The following is a 27,259-nucleotide window of genomic DNA, read 5'->3' on the forward strand; positions in this document are numbered from 1 at the left end:
GGATGAGTTTGGCTGTGTTTGGCTATGTATCGCTAACAAGGAAACAACACCTCCACGGAGCTCAGCGCGATTCACAACGTCCTGACCAATCAGAGCACACTGTGCTCACAGGGAGGGTGGGGGCTGGAGCTATTGGAGCTACAACAAGCCGTTAAAGGCAGAGAGTGAAATTCAGTGAATACACGTAGTTTACAGAGATGCTGTATGAGAAGCCAATGTGAGTTTGGAAAAATGCACAATATAAATCTATTCTAGTAGACCTCAACAATGGAATTATGATCAGTGGAAATGGCCATGACATGGGCCCTTTAAAAGGCCAAGGCCGTGGCCGTTTCTCAATGTCGAGTAAACCTGCTGCAGAGCCACTAGGCTTGTTTGAGACGAGCTGCGGCTCGCCTCGAAAGTAGACGAGAATAGCCGATCGCAGCCGGGGGAGGTCTCAAAAAGCTCGCCTGAAGTCGGACAGCTCGGAGTCGGCTTCTTCCTCTTCTTCTTCTTCTCTCGGTTTTTTGGCGGATTGCAAACAACTTTAAGGTGCATACTGCCACCTGGAGTCGGCTTGACTCGGTTTGCATTTATAAAGAATGCACAAATGTGTTTAATCGTTAATGTCAGATATGTACTAAGTAAATACATTTGTTCCTGCTCAAGATTAGATTCAACTTTATTGTTATTGCACAGATTACAGGTACTGAGACAATGAAATGCAGTTTAGCTTCTAACCAGGAGTGCATAAAGCAGTAAAGTGAAAAGTAATGTACACAATCTACAGAATAAAATATAGAATGAATTGAATGATGAAAAAACAGTGAGGGGTATGAATTCACGAGATATACTGTACACAGCAGCAGCCTGTGAGCAGTATGGACAGTGTGTATGAATATGCTAAGATATATAAAGTATGACAACGGTAAGCAGTGCAAGTATAGTATAAAATATATAGATATTAATTTAATGATGATAAACATTGTGGAACAATGATGAAAAATGTGAATGGAAGTGGCGACGTAAAACTGACACAAAACAACAACACACTTTTGCCGAGCCAATGGAGAGTTTCATCCCCAGCACGGGGTAAAACCCACCAATGAGCGCTCAGCTCGAGATACCAGCGAGTCGTTTCCCATCAAGCATTTCGCTTCCGCAGCCCGTGGAGACAGCTATATGCCATACATTTTTGCATACATTCACAGTAAATATTTATTCAGTATGATAGCTGTCTAACAGAAGTTAAATCCATGTCTCACTTATTCTGACAATGTATTTAACCCCAAATAAAAGAACCCAATAAAAAGAGTTGTTAAATAATAGTGAAGTCACGTTGTAATAACAATAATCTCTCTCGGTTCTCTTTCTGCTTTGCCAAAAGCCACTGTGTCAAGTGTCCTAGTAGAGTTGCCGTATGTAGTTGTCCAATATGGCAGACCATCTCGCACATGCGCAGTACAGATCGGGCAGGGAGACAGATTGGGTAGTGAGAGGGTGTTTCTCAATCGCGAGTAAAGCTGCTTCAGAGCCACTATTTCAAGCCTACTACGTCATCGAGTGCCGCCGAAGTACTGTTCCAATCTCCAGCATACTTGGAAATCTACCGAGCCCGGCGTACTCCGTTTGGAGAAATATCGAGGCTGCACATGAGTAGAGTCCGCGGTCTTAAAATCCCCACAATGCTTTGCGCACGTACCAATTTCCCCAAATCTGTGGCGGAAGATGTAAGGCGGGGCCTCTCATATGACGCACACCTGCACACTTGCTAGCGTGTTCCACTCTTCGTTTTCCGAATGTCAGGAAGCACCCACAGGGTGTTTCTCAATCGCGAGTACGCTTGCTTGGTAGCACATGTCTGCCGAGCATCTTGCTTCAGAAGTGAGTCAAGAATACTTCCTGGCATTCGGAAAACGAAGAGTGGAACACGCTAGCAAGTGTGCAGGTGTGCGTCATATGAGAGGCCCCGCCTTACATCTTCCGCCACAGATTTGGGGAAATTGGTCCGTGCGCAAAGCATTGTGGGGATTTTAAGACCACGGAGTCTACTCATGTGCAGCCTCGATATTTCTCCAAACGGAGTACGCCGGGCTCGGTAGATTTCCAAGTATGCTGGAGATTGGAACAGTACTTCGGCGGCACTCGATGACGTAGTATGCTTGAAATAGTGGCTGTCACTACCCGATCTGCCTCTAGGAGGGTTTGATTTTCTTTTAAAATGTGATTTTGAGGTTAATAAGATTCCGACCAAATTGTCAAATTTTCATAAGCAGATACTTCATTATTGGAAGATGATATTTACCCACAATTTTTCTCCCCATGGATCTACTTTATGGAACAATAGAGTGATTATCATAAACAGAAAATCCTTGTTTAGGAGTGATTGGCATGAGAGGGGTATTTTGTTTGTTAATGATTTACTAGATTGCAATGGTAAACTGCTAGATTTGTTGGCCTTTTCAACGAAATACAATATAACGTGTACTGCTAAAGATTATAACAAAATCTGTAAAGCAATTCCTGTACCACTTATTGGAATGATTCATAATACTTTACTGTACTCAAATGTTGTATCAGTTTTACCTAATTTGGAAATTATTGGCGATACTCTTAAGAATAACAAATCTATTAATGCTTCCCTGAAATCCCACATTTTTCACAATTTTAACAGAGGCTTATTTCCTCAAGTGACCGATTTAGACACTTTATCTGTAATGGAAAAAGCTCTATCTTATTTTATAAAATGGCCTATTTCCCCTAAAGCAAAAGAAACTAATTTTAAAATTGTTCATAAAATCTACCCGGTTTCTACTTTTTTAAATTCAAGATTTAAATTTGAAGTGGAATGATGTTCCTTTTGTAATTTATCTGATGAATCGTTGGAACATTTATTTTTCTCATGCCCTTTTTCTGAATTGTTTTGGTCGAATGTGAGAGATTGGTTGTTACTTAAATTAACAAATATTCCGGCGTTCAAAATATATCACATTTTATATTATATTGATAATTTGGACTCTCCCATTTCTGATTTGGTAAATATAATTATTATTTTGGGTAAATACCATTTACATTGTAGTAAATGGAGAGGAGGCAAGCCCTCCTTTCCCTGTTTCATAAATGAGTTCAAGTCCTTTTTTCTGTCCCTTAGAAAAATACAATCTTGTAACCTGTCTATAAAGATTTGCAATGACATTTCCAAATGGTTATTATTTTAAGTAAGCTTAATGCCTCTTAAATGTTTTTGTGCCTTTATGCTTTTTTCTTTCCCCCTGGCTCTTATTGGATGTATTATTTATGTTTTTTTTGTCTTATTGTGAATGAATGTCTTGAACTTATGTTGATAAGTTGATGATATTCTCACCGAGCTTTTGTATGTTTAAACATTTTTCAATAAAACATTTATAAAAAATAAATTAAAAAAAGAACTACCCGATCTGCCGCCCTGCCCTATCTGCAGTGCGCATGTGCGAGATGGTCCGCCATATTGCACAACTCCGTACGGCAACCCAACTAGGACACTTGACACAGTGGCATTTGGCAAAGCACACAAAAAAAACTCCGAAGCTATCATACTGAATAAATATTTACTGTGAATGTATGCAAAAATGTATAGCATATAGCTGTCTAACAGAAATTAAATCCATTTCTCACTTATTCTGACAATTTACTTAACCCCAAATAAAAGAACCCAATAAAAAGAGTTGTTAAATAATAGTGAAGTCACGTTGTAATAACAATAACTCATCTCTCTCGGTTCTTTTTCTGCTTTGCCAAAAGCCACTGTGTCAAGTGTCCTATTAGAGTTGCCGTATGTAGTTTGGCGAACCATCTCGCACATGCGCACTGCAGATAGGGCAGGGCTGCAGATCAGGTAGTGACCATAGGTAGTGACAGTTGTCCTGCAGCAGGTATACTCGGCATTGAGAAACGCCCCCAATATACTTTAATACTTGCTGCAAACCGCCCACCCATGCGTACCAGATTATCCCGCTATGCTTGTCTCTTCCGGTTGCGTAGCCTTACCGGTGAACTGCGAACTCCAGCGAGCCAGTCTTGTCTTGTCTTCAGACCGACATATAACACCGGTCTCCCTTTGCTCTTCGCCCGGAAACTCACGATGCAGTCGGGTGGAAATGTGACGGGCAGCGGAGTCAAGGAGGAGGGCCCGGGCGGTGTAGAGAAGTCGGGGCTCTCTAGCAACATTCCCTCTGTCACAACAGAAGATGTTGGTCCTCCCGAGGAGAATAAACGAGTGGGGGGAATGCGTGAGAAACGTTTTGGGACCCCGAGTCCCTTATTTGGGGCCAACTGTGATTACGACTCGGAGGCAGAGGCTTTCCGGGATGGGAGAACCGAGGAGGTTGACCGGGACACCCGGAGCAGGGCGTTCTCCTGGTGCAGAGACTTCCTAGCTGGGTCCTGGAAGACCGTCGAAGAAAGGGATTTTCAAATAAGCATTGTTAGGTAAATAATGTGAAATTACAGCTGTAGGCCTAGTGAAGATAACATCACTATAATGTCCTTATCTTAATACTATAGGTAGCCTTTTTAAATTAAGTAAATTAATGTCTCAAATATTGAGATAATATGGCGTACTTTCACTAATCCTAATGTAATAGTTTGGGGTCCCTCAAAACAAAGATAGCTACTTGACATCATCGCACATTATTATGTACTTAAAATTGACACCAAATTAGTAATAATCATTCTTGTATTCTTTGTTTTAATTTTGTGTACAGCCACAACAAGTGTAGTGTATTGTATGGCCTATTCACAGGGGAACAACTCAATTACAAATTATACATTTAGTAACAAAGGCATTTTTTAAGTTCTGAGTGTGTAAAGCAGTGAAGTTTCAGAGTAATGTGTGTGTGTGTATAGTGGTAATATAAACAATATTAAACAGCTTAAGTGTGGATATGAATAAACTATGCTATTTTAAGTATATAAACAATGTGATATTATGAGTGCAGTCAAATATATATGTACAGGTGAAAAACAGCACAGGGCTCAATTTGAGCAGCAGGTGCACCATGTAGCCTACTAAGGCTGAGCCAGCTGCCAGTTAGGCAAGGACAGTATTGGGCTGCGAATAAAAAAAAAACAGGTCCTATGTCTTTTCATAACCACATTTCATTAACCTTAGTGAAAAACGTAATAGGGTTAAGTTAAGGAAAGATGTGAAGGAGAATCCAACAGGACTTCATTTGGTCTGCTGTGGTAAAACTACAATTTGACATAGATCTAGACTTCTATAGACACGTCTAAACATTGGAGTGTGGCTTCTCATTATGTTGTTTCATGTAGGCTCTATAAACGTGGACAACAGTGAAAGATGGTTTAATTTAATACATATCTGCTTTAATTTCGTACAGGATGGTACAGTGTATTCTATGCTAATGGAGATAATGAAGGAAGTGTTAAGCTCCTTTCCTTATCGTCCAGAGTAATAAATAGCTCTTATCCTCGCTCCCACTTAGGTTATTTCGCTCAGTTAGGAATCAAAAAAGACTGAACCGCAGCCTTAGTGCAAGTGATCAGTCACTTTAGACACGATAGCAAAACAGTTGGTTTGCACGTACTGTAGCACCACTAGTGTCCAATTACTATATACTGTAGCTATGTGTAATGACATTAACTTTGCCCTGATGTGATAGCACTGGTGTTTTTGTTTTGCAGTGGGGGGCTGAGTAATCTGCTCTACCTGTGTTGTTTGCCTGACCATGTGCCCGCTGTCGCAGATGAACCTCGCGTCGTGCTCCTCAGAGTGTATGGTGCCATCTTACAGGTTGGTCTGTTCAGCTGTTGAATTACTATGGGGGAAAATATAATTTCTGTAGTCATTCTTCTATCATATTGTCTGCCTGGAAGTATAAACTAAAGCAAAAATGTAATCAAACTGTCTGTCTTTCTGTCTGTCTTTCTGTCTGTCTTTCTGTCTGTCTTTCTGTGACACAGGGAGTGGACTCCCTGGTGTTGGAAAGTGTGATGTTCGCCATCCTGGCAGAACGAACTTTAGGACCAAAACTGTACGGCATCTTTCCCCAGGGACGCTTAGAACAGTACTTTCCGGTATAATACACACACACACATACACCGTACACACATTCATACATAACAAAATAATGTTTCAAAGTATTGAACATTCAGGGTTAAAATCTAATCTGAATTTCTATTGAACACATTCCTTCTACTTTGTAAGTAGTATGTCAATCCATAAAATACTTGATCTAGGTCCTTAGGTAGAGGAAGCATTGATATCATCTTTATTTTATCTGTTTTTCCAGAATACCCGCATGCGCACAGATCAACTTCCCGATCCTGCCATATCGGCTGAGATTGCCACCAAGGTGGCAGGTTTCCATGAAATGAGCATGCCCTTTAACAAAGAGCCCAGTTGGCTCTTTGGGACCATTGACAAGTAAGGACATCTTGGTATCTCCTTCTTTGACTAGAACTATCTGCTTTGGATGTAATGTCTTCTTTTTCCTTTAGATACATGGATCAAGTGATGAAGCTTAATTTTGTACGTGAAGCACATGTGAAGAAGTACAATAAGCTGATGAAATTAGACCTGCCTGCTGAGCTGGAGAATCTACGGTGAGTTGGGGCACAGGAATCAAATATACATAAATATAAAAGCAATATTGTGATGCATTAAGTGACTATCATAAAGTATAAATAAAGCCTCAAAGTTAGGGTAAGTAAAGATGAGGAAAAACAGTGTCAGCGAGGGAGCAGAATCTTTTTCAAAATGTTTGAAAAATAATCACAATTAAAATAAAATACAATATACACACAAAAAACAACTATTGGCAATTATAACTCTTGCAGATACCCATGTACGAGGACAAAAACGTCAATATATCATATTTTTCTCTTTTTTAAAATCACAATTTAGCAGGAGGGTCATTGAACATGCAAACCCTCGTGATTCAGAGTTTTACAGTCAGTGTCAAAAACAGATTTTGAGGGGAAGTAGAAACACGATGATGCAATCACTATTGCTTAAGCCAAGTGTCAACAAGATGTTGTTTGGTCAGAGCCATCGCATATCATTTGCTGTAATTTACCCACTGTAAATACTGTTCAACGGCTCACACTGTATCTAGCACATGCATACCCTTATTCCATTGTCTTCACTCAATATTCTGTGCAATGACAATAATGTTGAACCTAATCTGATGTTGTGTAGATTTTAGGAAGTTGGTCAGGTTAGCCTGTTACTACTGACGTTTAAGGACCAGCACCAAAAACCTAAAGACATGTGTATATATATATATATATATATATATATATATATATATATATATATATATATATATATATATATATATATATATATATATAAACTAAATGATTATATGTTACATAAATAAAACTATACAGTTATTGTTTTATATTTCTTGCTAACAAGAATGTAATCATTGGGACAGGACACTCTCTATTTTCCTTTTCAGTCTAATAACTGACCTTTGTCCCAGTCCCTCCACGACTTCACAGCTGAGTCCTCCAAGTGGGCTGACCTCGGCAGCCAATAGATAATCAGCACAGTGTTTATTGTCACTGTTTTATCTATGAGCACATGTTTTATCTTTTAGATATGTAGCAGTCTCCCACTGATGTCTGACACAGTTATGAGACTTCAAGGCGCCATCTTCTTGGCTTGATGTAAACAATTAAATTAATCAGGAAAACGCACCACTCCACCCCCCTCAGTATATTTCATATTTTAGTTACATCATCCTAAGCTTCTGGAGAATTGAATAATACTTTTGCCACTTATTAAAAAGAAGCTTTCTCAAAAATACACATAATGATCATATTGGGTGATCTTATGGGTTACATACATAGATGCTTTGAATTAATCAGTATATTTTTGCCTAGTATGCCTCTTTACAGTACAATTTGAATGAATAATTATTAAAAATAAAATACCGTCATTGCTGCAGTGTAGTAACGGTAGTCTCTAGGACATCATGTTTTATACTCGCCTCATTTATTTAACATTGGTATTAATGATTAGTAAGTAACACCGCCTGCAAATGCATCACTGACAAGCTCCTTCTTTCCTCTCCCTTTCTCTGTCATCATCTACTCTGTTCATCTGGCTCTTTCCTCCACCACAGTGCGCTGCTGGCCGAGACTAAATCACCAGTGGTGTTCTGCCACAATGACGTCACGGAAGGTAAACTTTAATCCTCAAACTTCTAACTTTGGCTAATTGATCAACCCTTAGCAGTTATAACCATAAGTCAAAGAAAGGCTTGGGTGTAGTTATTAATAGGAACTTCTCAAATTCATATGCATCTTCCTGTATTTGAAGATGAAGAATACAAGGTGGCGGTCGGGGAATAGCTTTTTAATAAATGGCAGTGTCTCTTAGAATAACTACTTAATCTGAACTGACATATTAAAGATATGTGGAAAACTGCAAAATATATACACAGCTGATTGTGATATATGTGATTATGCCAATATATCTACTGTGACAGTTTTTGCTCATATGGGTAGCTTTGCAGCTCTTCCTCCGTACAGGCAAGTCAAGTTTGTCCACACTTATCTAGGAAAACAATTTGGTCACAGAGCTGGCTTTGTACATTGTGACATTGTCATGGTGAATGAGATAAGGTCTCTCTTCATACTGCCACAAGTTTTAGGATTTACCACTATTGAGGGCACCCACGTGGCTCTCGTGTCCCCTCTCTCCTACTTTCCTGTCTATTAGTTTTGTTATCTAATAAAGCCAACATTGTCACTCAAATTGGAATTAAGTGTCCAACCCAGACCAAAAGTACATTTGAGCATGTTCACATTCAAAACCTCTCAATCGCCAACATATATACGTTCTACAAAAAGCACTTCTTTGTGCAAAACAATGTGACTCTTGAAGTTCAGTTATAGCCGAAGAAGTCGATGTGTCTTAACCCAACAGAGGCTGAAATTATTATTATTATTATTATTATTATTATTATTATTAACAGAAAATCTTGTTTTGCTGCTGCAGGTAACATTCTGATACTGGAAGACAAGGACCCCAAAACCACTGACAGACTCATGCTGATTGACTTTGAGTACAGCAGTTACAATTACAGGTAAAGTTGTTGATCAACAGTAATGATTCATTCTGATAAGAAATATGTTGTCTGGACTACACTTAGATGCATACACAAAGATTGTGGTCTTTTGTTTTTAAATGACTAATGTATTACTCTTTCATGTAGGGGGTTTGACTTTGGGAACCATTTCTGTGAGTGGATGTATGACTACACCTATAACCAGTGGCCCTTCTACAAAGCCACACAGGAGAACTATCCCACCAGAGAGCAGCAGGTCAGTTTAAACCAGGGCTGAATAAAAGTAGACTAACCTATTAAAGGTCCCCTATTATACTGTTTTTCATCAATATATAATAGGTCTCAGATATATACAAAACATGTCTCTGAAGTGTTTGGCTCCAAATACCAATTTTCATTTTAAAGAGACGTCTATTAATGATGACAGGAGGCACAGCAGCACTCTGTCTGATGGACAGATGTGTTCATGACGACTTATATATTTACTTCATTCACAGTGCGGTATAATGAGACAATAACAGGCTACAGATGCGGACATATACACACACATATATTTATATAAATATATACAATTTCAGAATCAAACAAGTATGAGAGCACAATCAGAGACTGGATATATCCCTCCCTCTCTCTGGTCGCTGAAATGGGGAATTGAAATTACGGGCCAAAAGTTGTATTTACAATTATTAAAAGTAAGCATAGGACACCAAACCAACTAAGACCCGTCTGTCCGCCGCATCTACGCACTGTACAACACGCACACCTACACACTGTAGCCTACCACAGACACCTACAGCTTCTAAAGCATAATCAGGCTACAGCCGTTGTGTATTTTATTATGTGAAGCACTGAATGGTCTATCGACTCTTTGTTTGTAGATATCTACTAAACTACAGCATACAAATACAGAGAGTAATGTAGGCCTGTTATACTGAGTGATATATATTTTACACACTGCTCTGCTTTCTGCACGGACCTCACAGCTGTTCTCACTGTAAACATCGCGTCGCGATGAAAGCAGTTACTAAAATAATATCCAGGGGATGCATGCAGAGCTGTCATTGGCTGAGATAAGTCCGGCCGTGCGTCACGCCTCCACCGTTCCCGGAAATGCATCCGCGGAGGAGCCGTGGAGGAACCATCAGTGTATCCTCGGTTATAGCTCCTCCTCGATGCTCGATGCTCGGTCCTCGGTCCTCGATGTGCATTTAGAGAAATGAGATGTCCTTCAACATGGCGCGCTGAAATCCATTTCCGGGTCACTACCGGAGGACCGAGTAGTCGAGGAGGGGAAATTAGAATATTGAGAAGCCTTCACAGTGTTGATGTTTAAACCAAAAATATAAGGCCATCTCTTTTGGGAAATGGATATGCTCTGATCATACAGTGCCATCTAGTGGTTAAAATTGCTAATGCAAATGTTGTATTCAGATGGCAATCATTGATTTAAAAATGAGGCTAGATGAATAACCAGGCTACGGTGTTGTTGGAATCTGTATTGGTACAGCATAGGAGCTCAGTTTCAGTGCAGTTAAATAAATGAACAGAAACGATAACCATCAAAACAATGCACACAAAAAGGAAACATACATTTGAAAGACAGTGAAATTATAGGAAACCTCCAGCTCATTGAGGCAAGGCAAGTTTATTTATATAGCACCTTTCAACACAAGGCAATTCAAAGTTATTAAGAGCATTAAGACATATTGCAGCAGTAACATATTTAAAAATGGCATTTTAAAACACTCATTTCACAGCAAAGATAATAAAACATGAATAACACAGGTACATGAATAAAAGTTACAGTGCAGTGTGAGATATGAATATATCAATTAATAGCAGCAGCAAAAATAATATTGAGATCTTTCCAGTGCCTGCAGAACAATATGGGTCAGTAAAAAGGACCTTGTGGTAAGGTGGAGTAGTGAGTGGAGTTAAGTGTCATAGGTGCTGTTGGAAGGAAGCTGTTTATGAATTGGGTGGTATTTGTTAAGATGAGCCTGTAGCGCCATCCAGAGGAGAGAAGCTGGAAGAAGATGTAGGCTGGGTGGGAGGGGGAGGGGTCACTCGTTTTTTTAAGTTGCTTTACTCCATTTTAGAGTAAAGACACTTGGTTTTCCTGATGGCAATGTGCAGTACATCAAATAATGCAGATATAGGCAATCATAAAATGTGTAAACAAAAGATGATATCACTTTTCTACATTTTTTTTTAACGTGTCACTTGTTTTTAATTTCAGCTTCATTTCATCAGAGCTTATTTGGCACAGCAGAGAGGACACTCTGACATTTCCAAGGACCAGACACAGGAGGAGGAGGCCATGATAATTGAAGCTAACAGGTACAACTTGATCTACAGCAATGCTATGTATGATTTAAAGGTTATAGCAGAATCACTAAAGCCCTGGTCCTTTCTTGCTGTGATTTGTAGGTATGCATTAGCTTCACATTTCCTCTGGGGGCTGTGGTCCATCATTCAAGCAAAGATTTCCAAGATCGAGTTTGGATACATGGTAAGGAATTTTATTTTATTTCACATTACAAAACAAACACCAGTGGCATAGTACATTTATTTCAATAAACATAATAATTCTTTGTCAGTCACATATTTGATGTTACATTTGTAAATGTTGCCTTAAAGTAGACTATATTGTTTTGCAGGACTATGCCCAGTGCCGCTTTGATGGCTACCTCAAGTTAAAGAAAGCCTTCTCCTGATTCCCACGTTTTGATATAAAATGTATGCAACTCTGCTTACTACAAGCAATGTTGGGTGGAAGATATACATGTACATTTGAACATAATGCAGACAATCCAGCCTATTAAAGCATCTTTCTCTGTAATTCGAAATTCTTTTAGAGCAGGTAAAGCTCTACGGCGTGTTCAAATTGGTTGTGGGGCATTTGAGGGGCTCAGTCAACATGATGGTCGGCTACTGTACTAAACAATGCTGGTCATGTCTCAAAATTCGAGTTATTTTAGAGTTTTTTGTTTTATTCTGCCTTGCTCCTTTTTTCTGAGGTCCATTCTGAATTAGGGTTGTTCTTTGGAGGTCCAATAATGTGAAGTTAAAAGCTTAATTACCCACATTCAACAAAATATTCCACAAGGGCTATTTTGTACAGTATCGATGTAACTGTTCTAATGGGTAACTAGAAAATGCATTTCCTGCAGAAAATGCGTGCGAATGCTGTAAAACTGTGAACATTTGTGGCTGCTTTTAGCTACAAAAATGCAGAAAATGAAGTGTCTAGCTGAAAGTATGTGGAAGGAGTAGCATTTGGCGCAAAGTGTAGGAAAAGAGGATTTAAAGGCATCTCCCATTGACTTCCATGTTAAAAAAAGAGTTTAAAAAGCTGAAAGTATAACATATTTTTAAAAATGTGAAGGTTTCCCATCGATTCCTGAACAGGCTGAATAGTTTAATATTTGAATGGTTTCTGTAGCTGAAAATAAGCTGAAGTTATGGAGTGCCAAAGTATTGGCTGAAATAATAATAAGGGGAAGAATAAAGATTTGAAGTACTATAGTGGAATTGAATTTATTAACTGTACATTTCTGTAACTGTCTTGCTACCTTTTCTCTTCTATTTATCATTGTATGACTGTAACATCATCTGGTAAACATTTGTCATTCTCATCTATGGTTTTATCTAACTAAAATGTACATCTGGCACTTGTAGTCAACTCAATTAAGCTAAATTGCTTAAATAGATCCTACAATTATTGAAACTTTTATTTTTTTTGTTTGAATACCATTATGATTATGTTTAAAGCTTTGTCAGTTTACTTTTGAAAATAAGCTAGCTGCTTTACTGTGCCTCATTAACTGTTTTTTTTTTTTTTTTTAAAGCAACGCTTCATCTGTTTGATGTTGGTTATGGTAGTACAAACTACTAGTTAAAATCTAATAAACATGTGTCTAGAACCTGTGTCAATGCATTTGTTTTTCTCATAAATACATTGGCCCTAAAATACATTTTTACAAATGTATCGATACATTTTGTGAAACATAAAGTTACTTTTAAAACTGCAGCAGTAACTTAGTTGCCCCATGATGACGTGAAGCGTGAAGGAGACCATGTTTCATCGTAGACGGTTGACTGTTGTCCCACCTCCAAGTGCCAAAAATAGACCAGCCAGAAAGAGCTGCACTGCTCAAAGATCGAGAGACCTCCGAATGCACTGGATCTGTAGCAGAACAAACAGGAACTCTGAAGTTTGCCTTGCGTTGCATTGCACCAACTTCTTTAACAAGCGGTTTCTGTTGGCATGTTGTCTTAAGTATTTGCACTCAGCTGATTCCTTGTGCTTTCAAAGAGCATTTGACGGTGAGCGTTGCAGAAGGAAAAGTAGATGAGCCAGTGAAACATGGACTCAACTGGTCGTTCTGTCCTTTATTTGCCATTGCTGTGGCTGCTTGTAATATTGGGAGCTTGTCTCCTCTCATTTGGAGCACTTACAGTCTGAATGTGTGATTGTAGGACTGGTTGTATGGTGCAAAGCATCTTAAAACCTGTGGAGTTTAAACAAAAAAATTGTACAGGCTGTATTAAAACTGTTATAATTGTCTTCACTTAGATCTGACACCGTCAATGAGATGGATCCTCTCAGGCAATGGGTTATCATATTAATAGAGGGGTTAAGCTTCTGGCTCATATATGTTCTTACAAGACTATGGGGAGCTTTTCCAGCAGTCAAATATCGGATAGCATCCCCAGGTGTCACAGATAGAGGATCAGACTCAGAGGAGTGGAAAACCATTGAGGCACTTCGCACATATCACCCTGGAGATGGAGATGAAACCATGTTTACAGTGCAAACCAGCACATGTGCATTCCATGTAGGTAAAAACCAAAACACACATTTCTAAACTGTACAAGTTAACCAGATAGAACTGGAGGCCACAACCATCTTGGTTTAATAATTCATTTTTTTAAGGTGGATATTGGGAGACTCTCCCAGTGCAGTGAGTACTTCCGAGCCTTGTCCCAATCCAGAATGAGGGAGACTTCAGAGAGCCTCATCCTCCTGGACCATGTGTCCTCCTCCGTCTTCCACAATCTCCTTGAGTTCTCCTTCCATAATAAGTTTAAAGTCCCTCAGGAGGATTTGGGCTACCACATCCAGGTAAACAGACTTCCTTTCTCTACGTCTATTTAAACATGTCACTTAAGGAAATCTCATGCTTTCCCTTAGTGTTGTAATTCACCCTAAAACAAAACATATTTCTCCCTTTCCAACTCTGGAGGTCAGCAGCTATCTCCTGGCTGAGGCCTTCCTCTCAAAGTGTCTGTCAGTCCTCGAACTCAGCCCAGGAAACTGTCAGTCCTACCTTAGTCTGGCTCAGGATATCTGCTGTGTGGAGCTGAAGAGGACCGTGTTCACATACCTGAGTAGAAACCTGCTGGAGCTACCTCACCTCATAAAGTATGCACTATTTTGGCTGTCATTAGGATTTCCTATAGTTGACCACATGTTTCTTTGTTGTTCCTAAAACTGGTGAATTCCTCAGGTGTCTGAAGGATCAGGAGAAAGAAGAAGTTTTCCACCTGAGGAGGACACATGGAGACCGACGTATGTGCAGCCTTAGGAAAGAGAACCTGACTACTTGGAAAGACCCGGAAACTGAAAGTGCCCGACATATCTTCACCCTCAGAGGCTCAGAGGACAGCGGACACTGGTATCCAGTCACAGAGCTTCCCTTCAGGGCTGATAAGTGGTGTTTCACTACAGTGGTGCTGTATAACTACCTATATGTAATTGGAGGTTACCGGCAGCGTGTGAAGAGAGGCTGGGAGTTCAAGATGGCCTCCTCACGGTATAATCCCTCCACTAATAAGTGGGTTTCCACAGCTCCTATGATTAAGGTTAGTGTCTGTTTTACCCAAAATTAAACATGCCGTTCATCTTTTATTTAATTTTAATTTTTTTATACCTGTGTTATTTACGTTCTCAGTGTTATAATTCATTTGATTTCTATACATTTTGTTTTTCATATTCTCATGTTGACATTTTTGGATTTGAGACCATATACATGTTGTTGTGACCCCTTGTTTAGTGGGAATGCTGATACAGCATTGCAACTATCTGTTATGCTACGCACAAAATTCTTTATTATTCCGCCGGGTTATTTTGCACCTCTTCTTCAACATCGCAGAAACTCCGTTCAAACATCAAAACGTTCAGCTCGGTCGGGAATCGATGGCTATTACTTTTATCATTCATAACTTTCATAATTCCAGAGATACATCCCATAATTCATCACATTTTTAACATGGAAGTCAATGGAGAACTCTTCACACTTCAACAATCTTCATGCAACTTCAACTGCTAACTGCTCCTTCTTCAACTGCTAACTGCTCCTTCATACTTTCACTCAGAAACCTCATTCCAACTTTAAAATGTTACACATCTTTCTGACATTATTTGTGTAACACAACTTTTAAATCTGATTCTTACTTTTAGAGATATTAAACATTGTTCAGACCTTGGTAAAGAGAACTTCTTCAGAGTGCGTGATGTCACAGCTAGAGTGGAGGACAGATTTAATTTTGCCTTCATATTTTCTTTTAAACCTGCCATAATTCCCAAACCCTACATTCCTGAGACATCATTTTTCATGAGAAACGTAGGAAAACATCTCGTAGCTTGAACAATTAAAAGAAATTAAGCAAAATAATTAAGCTTGAGGGTATGAAGTGACAAAAACTGTCAACATGTCTCCATTAAACCCCATTGTAAGTTCAGCCTCACCATGGAAACCTTTGATCTCTGGACATGTCGTTAGCTCAAATATAAACACCTGTGTCATGGAACACGATTATGTCATAACTCCAACTGACATGCTCAGAGCAGCAGACTTCAGATAATGGTTAATGGTCCTGCCCTCAACAGCTCTACGTCAATTATGGGGTGTCATCATATACCGTTTCCATGGAAACGCATCCCTCGCCATAAAACACGATGTCGCTGTAACTCCAATGGACACGGTCCGATCATCCCACAATCTTCACCTGTATATCACCGGTCCATGCCTCAACAGCTTTACGCCAAATCTGACATCTCACCATATGCCGTTTCCATGGAAACGCATCCCTCGCCATAAAACACGATGTTGTCGTAACGCCTATGAAAAGGGTCAAAACAGCACCACACTTCAGATAATGGTTAACGGTCCAGCCCTCAACAGCTCTACGTCAATTATGGGGTTTCATCATATGCCGTTTCCATGGCCTTACTCGCCATAAAAGACGATGTCGCTATAACTCCTATGAAAATGTTCAAAAAGTGCTCAAACTTCACATGTGTGCTAACAGTCCAGCCGTGAAGACATCTACGGGACAGTTTTGAGATTTCTTCAAATGCCTTTGCCATGGCAACACAATGCTCGCCATGAAACACGGTTTTCTCATAACTTCAGTGAAAATGCTCCAATTGGCCCAAAACTTCACAGGTTTGGTAACGATGCAGCCATCAACGCATCTAAGCGTATTATGGGATGTCATCAAATGCCATTGGCATGGCGACAGATCATTCGCCATCAAGTTAGTTCAAAAGTTTGCAGTTCAAATATTCTGCTGCTTTTCCAAGCCTTTTTACTTTCTTTTCTTCTCTCATCACACATTCAAGCCCCCAGTGTTCATGTATCATTTCAATCTAAATTCTTCACTTTCTTCTTACACATTACATTTCAGCATAGCAGTTTAGCGTCAGCTTTTCAGCATAAAGCATTCCCACTAGCAATTTCTTCAGGAATTGCATTCTCTAGTTAAAAAAAACGTTCATCTAAATTGGAGTACTATTGGAAAATAATACGTTTTTTTTTTTTTTAAAACATGCCTTTCTTTCTGCAATCATTTGTTTTAATACTATTGAATATGTTGCACCCACAGCACAGAAGGCACTTCACTGCAGTGGCCTGTGAAGGCTGTATCTACGCTGTGGGAGGCTGGTACTTGGACTCACTGGTGACCCCAGACTCCAGCACAGCTCTTTACACAGCTGTAGAACGCTATGATCCCTGGAAGGACACATGGAGGTTTGTGTCCTCTTTAACAGTGATGGCAGGTTTATGGAAGGATACTGAGAACAACATGTGATATGTTTTCCCCTTACATACAATTTTGCCATTATTTGTTGATCAATTAGTGACTGAATTTGATCTCTGCCTCAGGTTTGTCTCCTCACTGCCGCTCATTGACTTCCAGTTCACCATGTCCTTGTCCTATGATGTGCCACTTGCCACTAGCCTCGGAGAGAGTCTCTACGTGTTGGGGAGCATCCAGAGGACTGGAGAGAAATTGCTGCTGCAGTACAACACGAGGCATGGTAAGGCAGAACATGTTTGCAAGAGGAATAGGTTTTTTTTAACCATCAACCTTGTTTGTACCGTTTTGATAATATTCTGACATCAACAAAATAAATGGTGCTTATGTATTCTCTTTGTTTTTTAGACTCCTGGTCTGAGCTGCTTCCCACCCTCGCCAGAGCAGATGCAGACCTCCCTACTCTGTATTTCCTGGGTGCCACTGACAGGCTGGTTATAATTGGTGGGAACAACTCAGAAAATGTGGTCACATCATTCTGCGTACAGTCAAAGAGATGGGGCCAGGTACAAAAGATATACTTCCTCACATCACTAATGTGTATGTGAAATACAAAGACTTCTTTCATATTGATGCCTTACATTTTACTGTTATCTTTTTTTTCTTTTAGGTGCACAGGGCGGAGAAAGTTGCATTTGCAGGACAGGGGACAGTTGTAGGGGACCAGGTCCTCCTGCCAAGTATAGAGCACAACGCTGTTGCAAGGTTGGATCTTCAAAACTCTCTCCCTCAGCGTTTTTACTCCTCTACCCATTTCCACCCGCTACGAATCTGTCTTTTATCTTCACTTTTAATGTTAACTTTTTTTTTTTAGACTTTCTGCACATATTTTGTGAATATAAAGCATAAAGAGATAATCTCCCTAGGCCTACAGTAGATGGATAACCATTATCTGTTTTATCTTCTCTCTAAAATCTCCATCCTGCAGTTTAAAGTTAACTAGTAAGGGTATATTACTGTTAAACGTTTACCTAAATCACTGTATAATAATAATAATAATAATAATTACTTAATTTTAAAGAAAATGGAGTGCTCTATGTGTACATGTGTGTTCTTTATATATAAAGTCTCTGCTGTTCTCCCTTGTTTGTGAAATTGAAATAATGTTTTGTATTGGTTTATAAAGGTTATTTAAGAATAAGAACCAAAATAGGTATGCTGAAAACCCCGACCCAGTCTAATATTAGAGTATTTATTAGTATTTGAAGTTGTAACGGTAGGACCAAACTGGTTTGTAAAAATGTCAGACAAAAATCAAGACAATACATGCATTTCTCTATTCTCGTCTCAATTAAAAGCACTAAATTCCATTTCACAGAGGCAAGATCACAATGCTTGAATCTGCTGATAATAATCTGAGATGTGTATGCCGTTATTCCTATTACACATATTTTTATTATAACAGCTAAATAGGCCCACTGGTTGCACTTTCAGCCGTTGAAAGGAAACATCGCATTGCTCTCACTGCAGCAGATTCAGTTACAGAGCTCAAGTCACATGAGGTTAGGCTCTATATGTTTGGTGTCTTGTTACAAAAAGAAACATGTGAGAGAGAGGAACAGGCAGAGAGGGGGAGAGAGAGTGTGGTGTTGGGGGAGAGAGGGAGAGAGGGAGGGCAGGAAAGTACAGGAAAGTACAGGAGACTGCAGCTCTGATCTCACTACCTGAGGAAAGCTGAATGAAGGGCACTGGAGTCACACAGAGCACACAAGAGTACAGAGGAATTTCACTGCCCACTGACGCAAACCAAGGTCCCAGCTTTCATCTGGATTATTATACTCACTGTTCTGACATAGGTAAAGTATGAGTCTTTAGTTATAATACTTATTTAGTTAGCCATGCAGTTAGTTGTATTAACTGTTTAGGTTTTCCTATTTGATTTCATAAACTCCATGGTTAAATTCCATACAATTATAAAAGGGATGAAAATACTGAATCAGTTAAATATTGTGTTTTCTTTTTTTAATCTGTATAAACGATGTCTGTAAAACAACAGACAGGTGAAACTCATGATGGGGAAGTCAAGTGCTGACAATTGCATGTTCACTCATTTTCATTTGTTAAACAGTACAAATGAATGCTGACCTCCACATGTTCTCATATATTTTCACAGTGTTCTGTAATACTAAAGGGTTTAGCATTCATCTGTTGGAGGTACTCAGTGTTTATATTTTCATACCCATCTGAGGTGTTGCGCATGCTCAGCCGGAGAGTACTGCTATATCTGGCCATTGAACTTTGTCCCACTTGGTGACTGTTTAGTCGCATGACATGGAAAAATAAATCCTAGTCATACTGGCCATTAAAATAAGTGCTTTATGAAATCCACATATTTGTGTTCATAATTAAACAAGGGCATTCCATTTAAAAGACATGAACATAACTTTACAGTTATGTTGGAGTCTACCAGTTTTATGTTACCCTTGATGTTGTAATTAGTTAAACAAACAACTTAATAATAACATTAAAGGAAATTCCAAAGGATTGTAAAATTGATGAATAACTCAATAGAGATTAGGATCTTTGCTGCAGAATCTTTATCCACAGGGAATCGATATTCAGCGATCTAAAATAGTAGAAAATATGGATTAAGGATATTGACATCTTGGGAGAGTCCATACGTATTGATAATGCATGCATTTTAATTTGAACCATATGGATAAGGTAAACAGCTTTTAACAGAAGGGATGAAGTGATCAAACGTACCACTGAACTTTATAGTCCTTATCATTGTTGCTTATTTTTACCAGTTTGAATCCAGATGACATAAAAAGCTTCCTTCTGATTTCCATTTTAGTCGCTTCTATTCAGAGATGGCTGAGGCCCATCAGGCGGTGGGTTTCCAGTTCACTGTGCGCCCGGATGGTCTGGACCTTAAACTGAGTAAAGAGGTCATCAAAAACATCTACTTGTCTGGAGTGACCGCATGGAAAAAGCGAGCCATTCAATTCAAGGTATATTCACACCTTTGATTATCAGTGTTAAAAAATGTGGAGTCACTAAATAACAAACAGACTTTAGAGTGTAGCATTAAAATCCTCTGAATGCATTTCGAATAGATTTGCATTTTCACTCCTTCATTAATCTTCTGAACAGAACATAGGAGATCAAAATGAATATTGTGCTGATATCAAATCTTGTTGCTTTTCTTTCACAGAATGGTGTTTTGGCTGGCGTCTATCCTGCCAGTCCTTCCAGTTGGCTGATAGTTGTCATCGCCATGTTGAGCTCCTTGTACATCCCCTTCGACCCCTCTCTGGGGATGATTGACGCCCTCAAGGAAAACCTACCACACAGGTCAGAAATCTCCTTCAGCCAGTATTCTTCTTCTTCTTCCTTTTCTTCTTAAGTGTTCAGCATTAAAGAACTCTAATGCACCTGGAGGTTTTCTTAGATGAGCTCTGCAGTGAATCGGCTACTCGTAAACAAAGTAATATTTTCATTTTACAGTTCGATTTCATACCTTAATGTACTAACAAAAGGGAGTGTTGTTCCTTTTCCGAGCAGACATTGTATGTCGGTGCAGACCCGAGCGGTGCTGAGTGCCATCCTGTTTGCCACTGGACTGTGGCTGTTCCTCATCTACCTCCTGAGATACACTCTCAAAGCTCTACTCTCCTACCATGGATGGATTTTTGAATCCCATGGAAGAATGAGCAAATCTACTAAAATGTGGCTGGTATGTTTGTTTTGATGTCTTTCACTTTAAATTGTCAGGGTACCAGTACACCATAAAGCTTTGTTTTCCTTAATGAGTGCAGAGTCTATAGTTTATTGTTGTTATATGTTGCTGTTACAGAGGGTCATCTTTTACACAAAGTATATGTATGATGTTGTTTGTCTGTTATCAGAGCCTGGTGAAGATGTTCTCTGGGCGCAGGCCGCTGCTCTACAGTTTCCAGGCCTCCTTACCCAGGCTCCCTGTGCCCAGTGTGGATGATACAATTCACAGGGTGGGAAATTACACATTACAAACCACACATAACCACAAACACACATGTGGCTTCTTGAAATGGATAACATGGACACAATAAATGAATGTCATTAAGTGATATCTAACATCACCATTTGCCATGTCACCCTTGATAACCTCACACCAAATATCACATTTCTAAGTAACATTTTGACTAAGCACATAACCTACATTTAAACCTATCTAGCTCATAACCTAAACCAACCCAATGAAGCCTTTTGCAACACTTTGATTAATGCAGCTTCCTGCACATGTAGATGTCTTTCAGATATTATGTATGTGTATTTGAGCTGCTCCATTTCAGCTGTGTTTCCACACATCACTGCTCTTATGTCCTGGTAACACCCCCCATGCTTTCCCACAGTACCTGGAATCAGTTCGCTCTCTGCTGGACAGTGAGCAGTACAACCAGATGGAGACGTTGGCCAATGACTTTAAAGATTCCTTAGCAGCCCAGCTACAGAGATACCTCATCCTCAAATCCTGGTGGGAGACAAATTATGTGAGTAGTATTTAAAATGAAACAACAGTGTTACTAAAATCAACTAAATCATATTGATATAGATTAATAAAGTGTCATCTTTTATAGGTCAGTGACTGGTGGGAGGAGTACATTTACCTCAGAGGCAGGAGTCCTATCATGGTGAACAGTAACTTCTATATAATGGTAAGAGTCTCAGTCTGTTATACCAGTGCAATGCATTAGTAAGGTTATTGTCTCATCATCATCATCATCATCATAATGTGGAAGTAGCAGTGTGCATTCTGAAAACAGTAGTGGCAAGGTACTTCAAAAACCCTCAAAGGTAGGGCCTATTGAAGTCAAAGTGAAAGTCAACTTTATTGTCAATCTTTCAGTTTGTGTGTACAGACAGAGAGATCGAAATACCGTTTCCCACAATCCCGAATACAATAACAAAGATATATAAAAATATGTATACAAATATATATATATATATATATATATATATATATATATATATATATATATATATATATATATATATATATATATATATATATATACACATATATTTTATTATAGGAACAACAACAAATGTGTTTCAGCTTGAGGACCTGATATCTGTTTGTGCCATTATTATTATAAATCATAATATAACAGATTGCAATGTTTGGAGTAAATGTCTGTTTTTGTGATTTATATTTGTGCTTTGTCTTTGTGCTGAATGCATTAGGACCTATTGTACGTGAACCCAACACATCGACAGGCTGCTCGAGCGGGGAATGTGGTTCATGCCATGCTGCAATACAGACGCAAACTGGAACGTGGTGAACATGCACCGGTAAGGTTTGCCATGACTTTTACTTCTTCTGCCATCAATCTAACCTAATTGAAACCACCTATGGTAAAACAGTAAACCTGTGATGATTTCATTATCCCTTTTTTCCTTAGCTGAGGGCTTTAGGGACCGTCCCTATGTGTTCCACTCAGATGGAAAGGATATTTAACACCACCCGCATCCCTGGGATAGAAACAGGTAAATAACTGGTCAGGCCTGTACAGTTTAAAGGACAAATACAATACTCAACATTCACCATCAACACTCAAAATCATAGGGGCAAAACTGGGTTGAAACTTGATGTATGAGCATGTTTTCCATCAGCAAGTTAAATACCTGCTTTGTCATTAAGAACTGAGGTATGAACATAAGTGTGACTGGCTCAAAAGTTTCAGCCACAAGTCTAGTCTGATTTACCCTCTAACAACTACTGTAAGAAAACATCTATCAATCTTATGCTATCTGCAACTTCCCCCCTTACTGTTCCCCTTGGTGTCCTCACATCCTCCTCTTCTTGTTGGCCCTTCCCTCAGATATTGTGCAGCACCTGACTGACCGTAAGCACCTGGTTGTCTACCACAAGGGCCGTTTCTTCCAAGTGTGGCTGTACACTGGAGGGCGCCACCTCTTACCCAGTGAACTTGAGACACAGTTTCTAAGGATCCTCAATGATACTTCAGAACCTCTGCCAGGAGAACTCAAATTAGCAGCCCTAACTGCAGGGAACAGGTATAAAATCACACAGACACACATGCTCAGGACACATGCTCATTAAGTGACTGTCTCTCATTTTATCAACCTGCAAGGACACTCAGATCCTCCAATGTTTCACTTTGAAAAGTACCTAGAGTGCATTACATTTTTTTTGTATTATATATTTGTTTAACTTAGTACTTTTTAATGCATGTAACATATGTAACATATGTAACATTAAGCTGTCTGTGGCTCTTTTTCTGCTGTAACAACGTACATTTCCCCTCTGTAATAAAGGTATTCTGATTCTGATTCTGATTACAAGAAAACTGGGGAGGCTGCTTTCTGTTCCCATTTGATCTTAGAACTAATAGAACCTCAATTAGAAAAAAGTAAATTAAAGACCTATCTTTTTAATTTGGCTTATAATTTGTAATAGTATCACTGTTCATATTTTATTGTTGTTACATATTTTAATTATGTTCCTCATTTGTTATTGTCATTTTTCTGTCATACTCTGTAAAGCACTTTGGGCTGTGTCAAGCATGAGAGGTAATATACAAATAAAGTGTATTATTAACACACAAAATGAGACTCTTACTCTGACATTCCCCAATAGAGTTCCATGGGCTCGGGCTCGGAATAAATATTTCAGCCAGGGAGGAAACAAAGCTTCCCTGGACGCCATTGAGTCCGCTGCCTTCTTCCTGACGCTAGATGACGAGGCGCAGGGTTATGACCCTACAAAGACCAAATCGCTTGACAGTTACGCCAAATCGCTGCTTCATGGAAAATGCTATGACAGGTAGGCAGACAAGTCAGTTGAAGGCCTCTGCTATTAGATTGTAGTGCTTTTGTTTCCCTAAAAAATGTTTTTCTTCGCAGGTGGTTTGACAAGTCCTTCACCTTAATCTCGTATCCAAATGGAAAAATGGGCATAAATGCTGAACATTCTTGGGCCGATGCACCAATTGTTGGACATATGTGGGAGGTATAATGTCTGCTGGAACTGTTTTTAAAAAGTATTCAAAGTTAGTAGGTATCTCCATTCACCATTTCCTGTCTGTGTAGTATGTCCTTGCAACAGACTGCTTCCATCTTGGCTACACAGAGGAGGGACACTGTAAAGGGGATGTGAACAAAGGCCTGCCAAATCCCACTCGACTTCAGTGGCAGATTCCAAAGGAGGTAAAACAGAGCTCTTAATATTTTATTAGCATTGACCTGTTTAATTTGCATGTGTTTGCTGCATTAGCTGTGTTTTTATCAGTCTACCCTCTCTTAGTGCCAAGATGCCATTGAGACGTCATACCTGTCAGCCAAGCAGATAGCTGATGACGTGGACTTTCATGGCTATCTGTTTACTGAGTTTGGAAAAGGACTGATCAAGAAGTGCAGGTGCAGCCCTGATGCCTTTATACAGCTGGCCTTGCAGCTGGCACAGTTCAGGGTATGGCTGCCGTCGCCATTATAAAATCATCATTGCTCACTTTTGTCTTTGAAAGTTCGATCCGTCACTAAATGTCTTTAATCCATCTTCTGTTTAGGACCAGAGAGTGTTCTGTCTGACGTACGAGTCATCAATGACTCGTATGTTCAGAGACGGTCGGACAGAGACGGTTCGCTCCTGCACTTCTGAAGCTGTTGCCTTTGTCAGAGCCATGGAGGATGCAGGTGCAACGGTAAGCATTAAACACAGAAACATTTCATTAGGAACAAACCACTTGAAACCAAAAGGATCTGTTGAGTTAGATTCTGTGGGAACAACAATATGTATATGTAAGTAGTGGATTCATAGAAATGACCAGCAGGAATTAAGAAAATAAATCCTATAGTGCAGTTAACACTTTAAAAAAAAAGCAAATAATTAGACTTTGGACATATCTGGTGCCATATGTGTTTATAAGGCTTCCAAATTCGCAATCAGCGACTTGGTGTGGACACAATTTGAAAGGGCATGCTGTGAGGTGTCACTTTGTGCTGCTAAGGACCTGGGTCACCTGGACCCAGAGGCAATGTGTCTCTGGGTGTGGGTGCCCTGGACTGAATTCACTGATACTCTGCCAGGGTTATCTTAACACCTGCATCAATAGAAATAAGGTCATGTGAGGTCGGCCCAGACCCTAGGGGTTTTTAAATCTAAACTAAAAACACACTTCTTCTCTCTGGCTTTCTAGTTAGAGCGGAGCACGACTCCTGACTTTTCCGTGTGTTTTATTTTTATTTTGTTTTTAAGATATATCTGTTGTAATTTATTGTCGTTTATTGTGATTTGTAGTAATGTGTTTTTATTACATGTACAGCACTTTGGCTCGACCAAAAATCGCTTTTAAATGTGCTATATAAATAAAACCTGATTTGATTTGATTTGATTTGATTGTGATCTTACCTCAATGTACAGGTCTGACTATTTTGTGCCTTTTTGCTTTTGTGATCAGAATGCCCAGAGACTTGCTCTTTTTCGGAAAGCAGCAGATAAGCATCAAAACATGTATCGTCTGGCCATGACTGGCTCTGGCATCGACCGTCATCTCTTCTGTCTCTACATAGTGTCCAAATACCTTGGTATCGACTCGCCATTCCTTACCAAGGTTAGAACTGTTATCATCCCTATCATTTTATTAGTTTCTCGACGATTTTTCATTCAACCTACCTATCACAATTATTCTCCTTTTTTTAACTGCTGTAGCATATTGTGTATTTTCTCCTAGGTGCTTTCAGAGCCCTGGAAGTTGTCTACTAGCCAGACTCCACAACAGCAGCTCAATTTAGTCGACATCAACAAGTTCCCTAAATATGTGGGTGCCGGTGGTGGATTTGGCCCTGTGAGTTTTTATTGTTATGTTGTAAAGATTAACATGTGCTAATGTTTTCACCTAGCCGTCTAAGTACTGCAGCAGTTTGTGCAGTAATATTTAAATGGTTTGGCTTTGTTGAAGCTAATGTACTAGCACTTCGAATGGTTTGGCATAGTTCAAACTAATGTACCTACATGATTCTTGTTACTCTGTACCCTCCTGGTTGAATGCACTTATTGCTTTGGATAAAAGCGTCTGCCAAATGTAATGTAATGTAATGTAATATAACAACATATATTGTCTTCCACCAGGTGGCCGATGACGGGTATGGTGTATCTTATATAATTGTTGGGGAAAACCTGATCACATTCCACATCTCCAGCAAATTCTCCAGCCCTGACACAGTAAGAGCAGACAAATATAGCGATGCATATTATAGATCCATCTGTCTGTCATTTATACCATCTTTCTCTCCCTCTGTCTCTCTCTGTGATCGCCTGCAGGACTCATTCCGGTTTGGTCAGCATATTGGCAAGGCCATGCTGGACATCCAAGCACTTTTCAAGTCAGAAAATGATAAGAAGATGGTGGAGCAGGCAAAGCAAATACAGATGGAAAATGGGAAAAAGCATAAATAACAGACTCTGTAAAGAGGCATACAACCTCTTCCATTCTTCATTCAAAGAAACAAAACAAAATGTAGTGATGGGTTGCCTTTATGATGTTTTTGCTTTCCTGGTGGGTCACACAGGAGCTGGTCATTGCACTAAGTCAGACTAAATGAATAGTTTTTACTTCACTAACTTATTGAAATATTTTATCCTTAATATTGGAATTGTTTTGCAATGATTGGTCCTCACTCCCTTTTGTCAGTTTATGCCAAAATCTGTATATAAAGCTCATGTTATTTAATAAATCGAAGTATAAATACACTTATTGTATAGTCTCTTGTTTGTGCATATTACACTTTTAAATATATCTGCTAAAAGGAATGTATTACTATAAATAATTTAATATCAGTATTTATGAATTGCTGTTAATTTTCAGTTGTAATCTTTGATTAAAGTATTAAAGATCATTATACATCTGTCACATATACTGTAGTAGCTCAACTTCAGAGGTGTTGGTGCAATCAAAAGGTAGAAAAGCAAATCACTCAAATTAATCTATAAGAGAAGTTTATTTTAAGAGGTGTGATTGGGGTCAATGTTTCCCCTGGTATCCATATGAACATTTACAGGGGTCTTCCAGATTCATCCAGGCTATTTCGGAGAAACTAAATAGATCTGGACTTCGATCAGCTGGGAGCTTCATGACAGTAAATCA

At 39.2% G+C, this 27,259-nt stretch overlaps 3 protein-coding genes across 3 annotated transcripts; all 3 read left to right on the forward strand.

Annotated features, from left to right (window-relative positions):
* Window positions 1–3,836: 3,836 nt before the first annotated feature.
* chkb (choline kinase beta) lies at window positions 3,837–12,353 on the forward strand. Its single transcript, XM_034141721.1, has 11 exons — window positions 3,837–4,449; window positions 5,665–5,773; window positions 5,944–6,057; window positions 6,273–6,406; window positions 6,481–6,585; window positions 8,115–8,173; window positions 8,993–9,080; window positions 9,210–9,318; window positions 11,302–11,402; window positions 11,493–11,574; window positions 11,723–12,353. The coding sequence occupies exons 1-11, from the start codon at window positions 3,956–3,958 to the stop codon at window positions 11,777–11,779; spliced, it is 1,452 nt and encodes a 483-aa protein (XP_033997612.1). The 5' UTR covers window positions 3,837–3,955; the 3' UTR covers window positions 11,780–12,353.
* Window positions 12,354–13,867: 1,514 nt separating this feature from the next.
* LOC117491844 (kelch-like protein 1) lies at window positions 13,868–18,201 on the forward strand. Its single transcript, XM_034141948.1, is given in 9 exon segments — window positions 13,868–13,903; window positions 14,002–14,190; window positions 14,312–14,490; window positions 14,576–14,930; window positions 16,956–17,101; window positions 17,237–17,391; window positions 17,517–17,674; window positions 17,779–17,886; window positions 17,888–18,201. Coding segments are annotated over 9 exon segments (1,401 nt in total). The 3' UTR covers window positions 17,963–18,201.
* Window positions 18,202–18,781: 580 nt separating this feature from the next.
* cpt1b (carnitine palmitoyltransferase 1B (muscle)) lies at window positions 18,782–26,865 on the forward strand. The gene is made up of 19 exons (XM_034141686.1): window positions 18,782–18,964; window positions 19,966–20,122; window positions 20,326–20,465; window positions 20,676–20,847; window positions 21,020–21,121; window positions 21,506–21,643; window positions 21,731–21,808; window positions 22,338–22,445; window positions 22,556–22,640; window positions 22,976–23,171; window positions 23,755–23,940; window positions 24,021–24,126; window positions 24,207–24,323; window positions 24,421–24,585; window positions 24,683–24,817; window positions 25,574–25,726; window positions 25,847–25,960; window positions 26,245–26,337; window positions 26,437–26,865. Exons 2-19 carry the CDS (start codon window positions 19,982–19,984, stop codon window positions 26,569–26,571), a joined length of 2,364 nt encoding a protein of 787 aa, XP_033997577.1. The 5' UTR covers window positions 18,782–18,964; window positions 19,966–19,981; the 3' UTR covers window positions 26,572–26,865.
* The last annotated feature ends 394 nt before the right edge of the window (window positions 26,866–27,259 follow it).

Source organism: Trematomus bernacchii, unplaced genomic scaffold, assembly GCF_902827165.1.
Source record: "Trematomus bernacchii unplaced genomic scaffold, fTreBer1.1, whole genome shotgun sequence".
Taxonomy (NCBI): domain Eukaryota; kingdom Metazoa; phylum Chordata; class Actinopteri; order Perciformes; family Nototheniidae; genus Trematomus; species Trematomus bernacchii.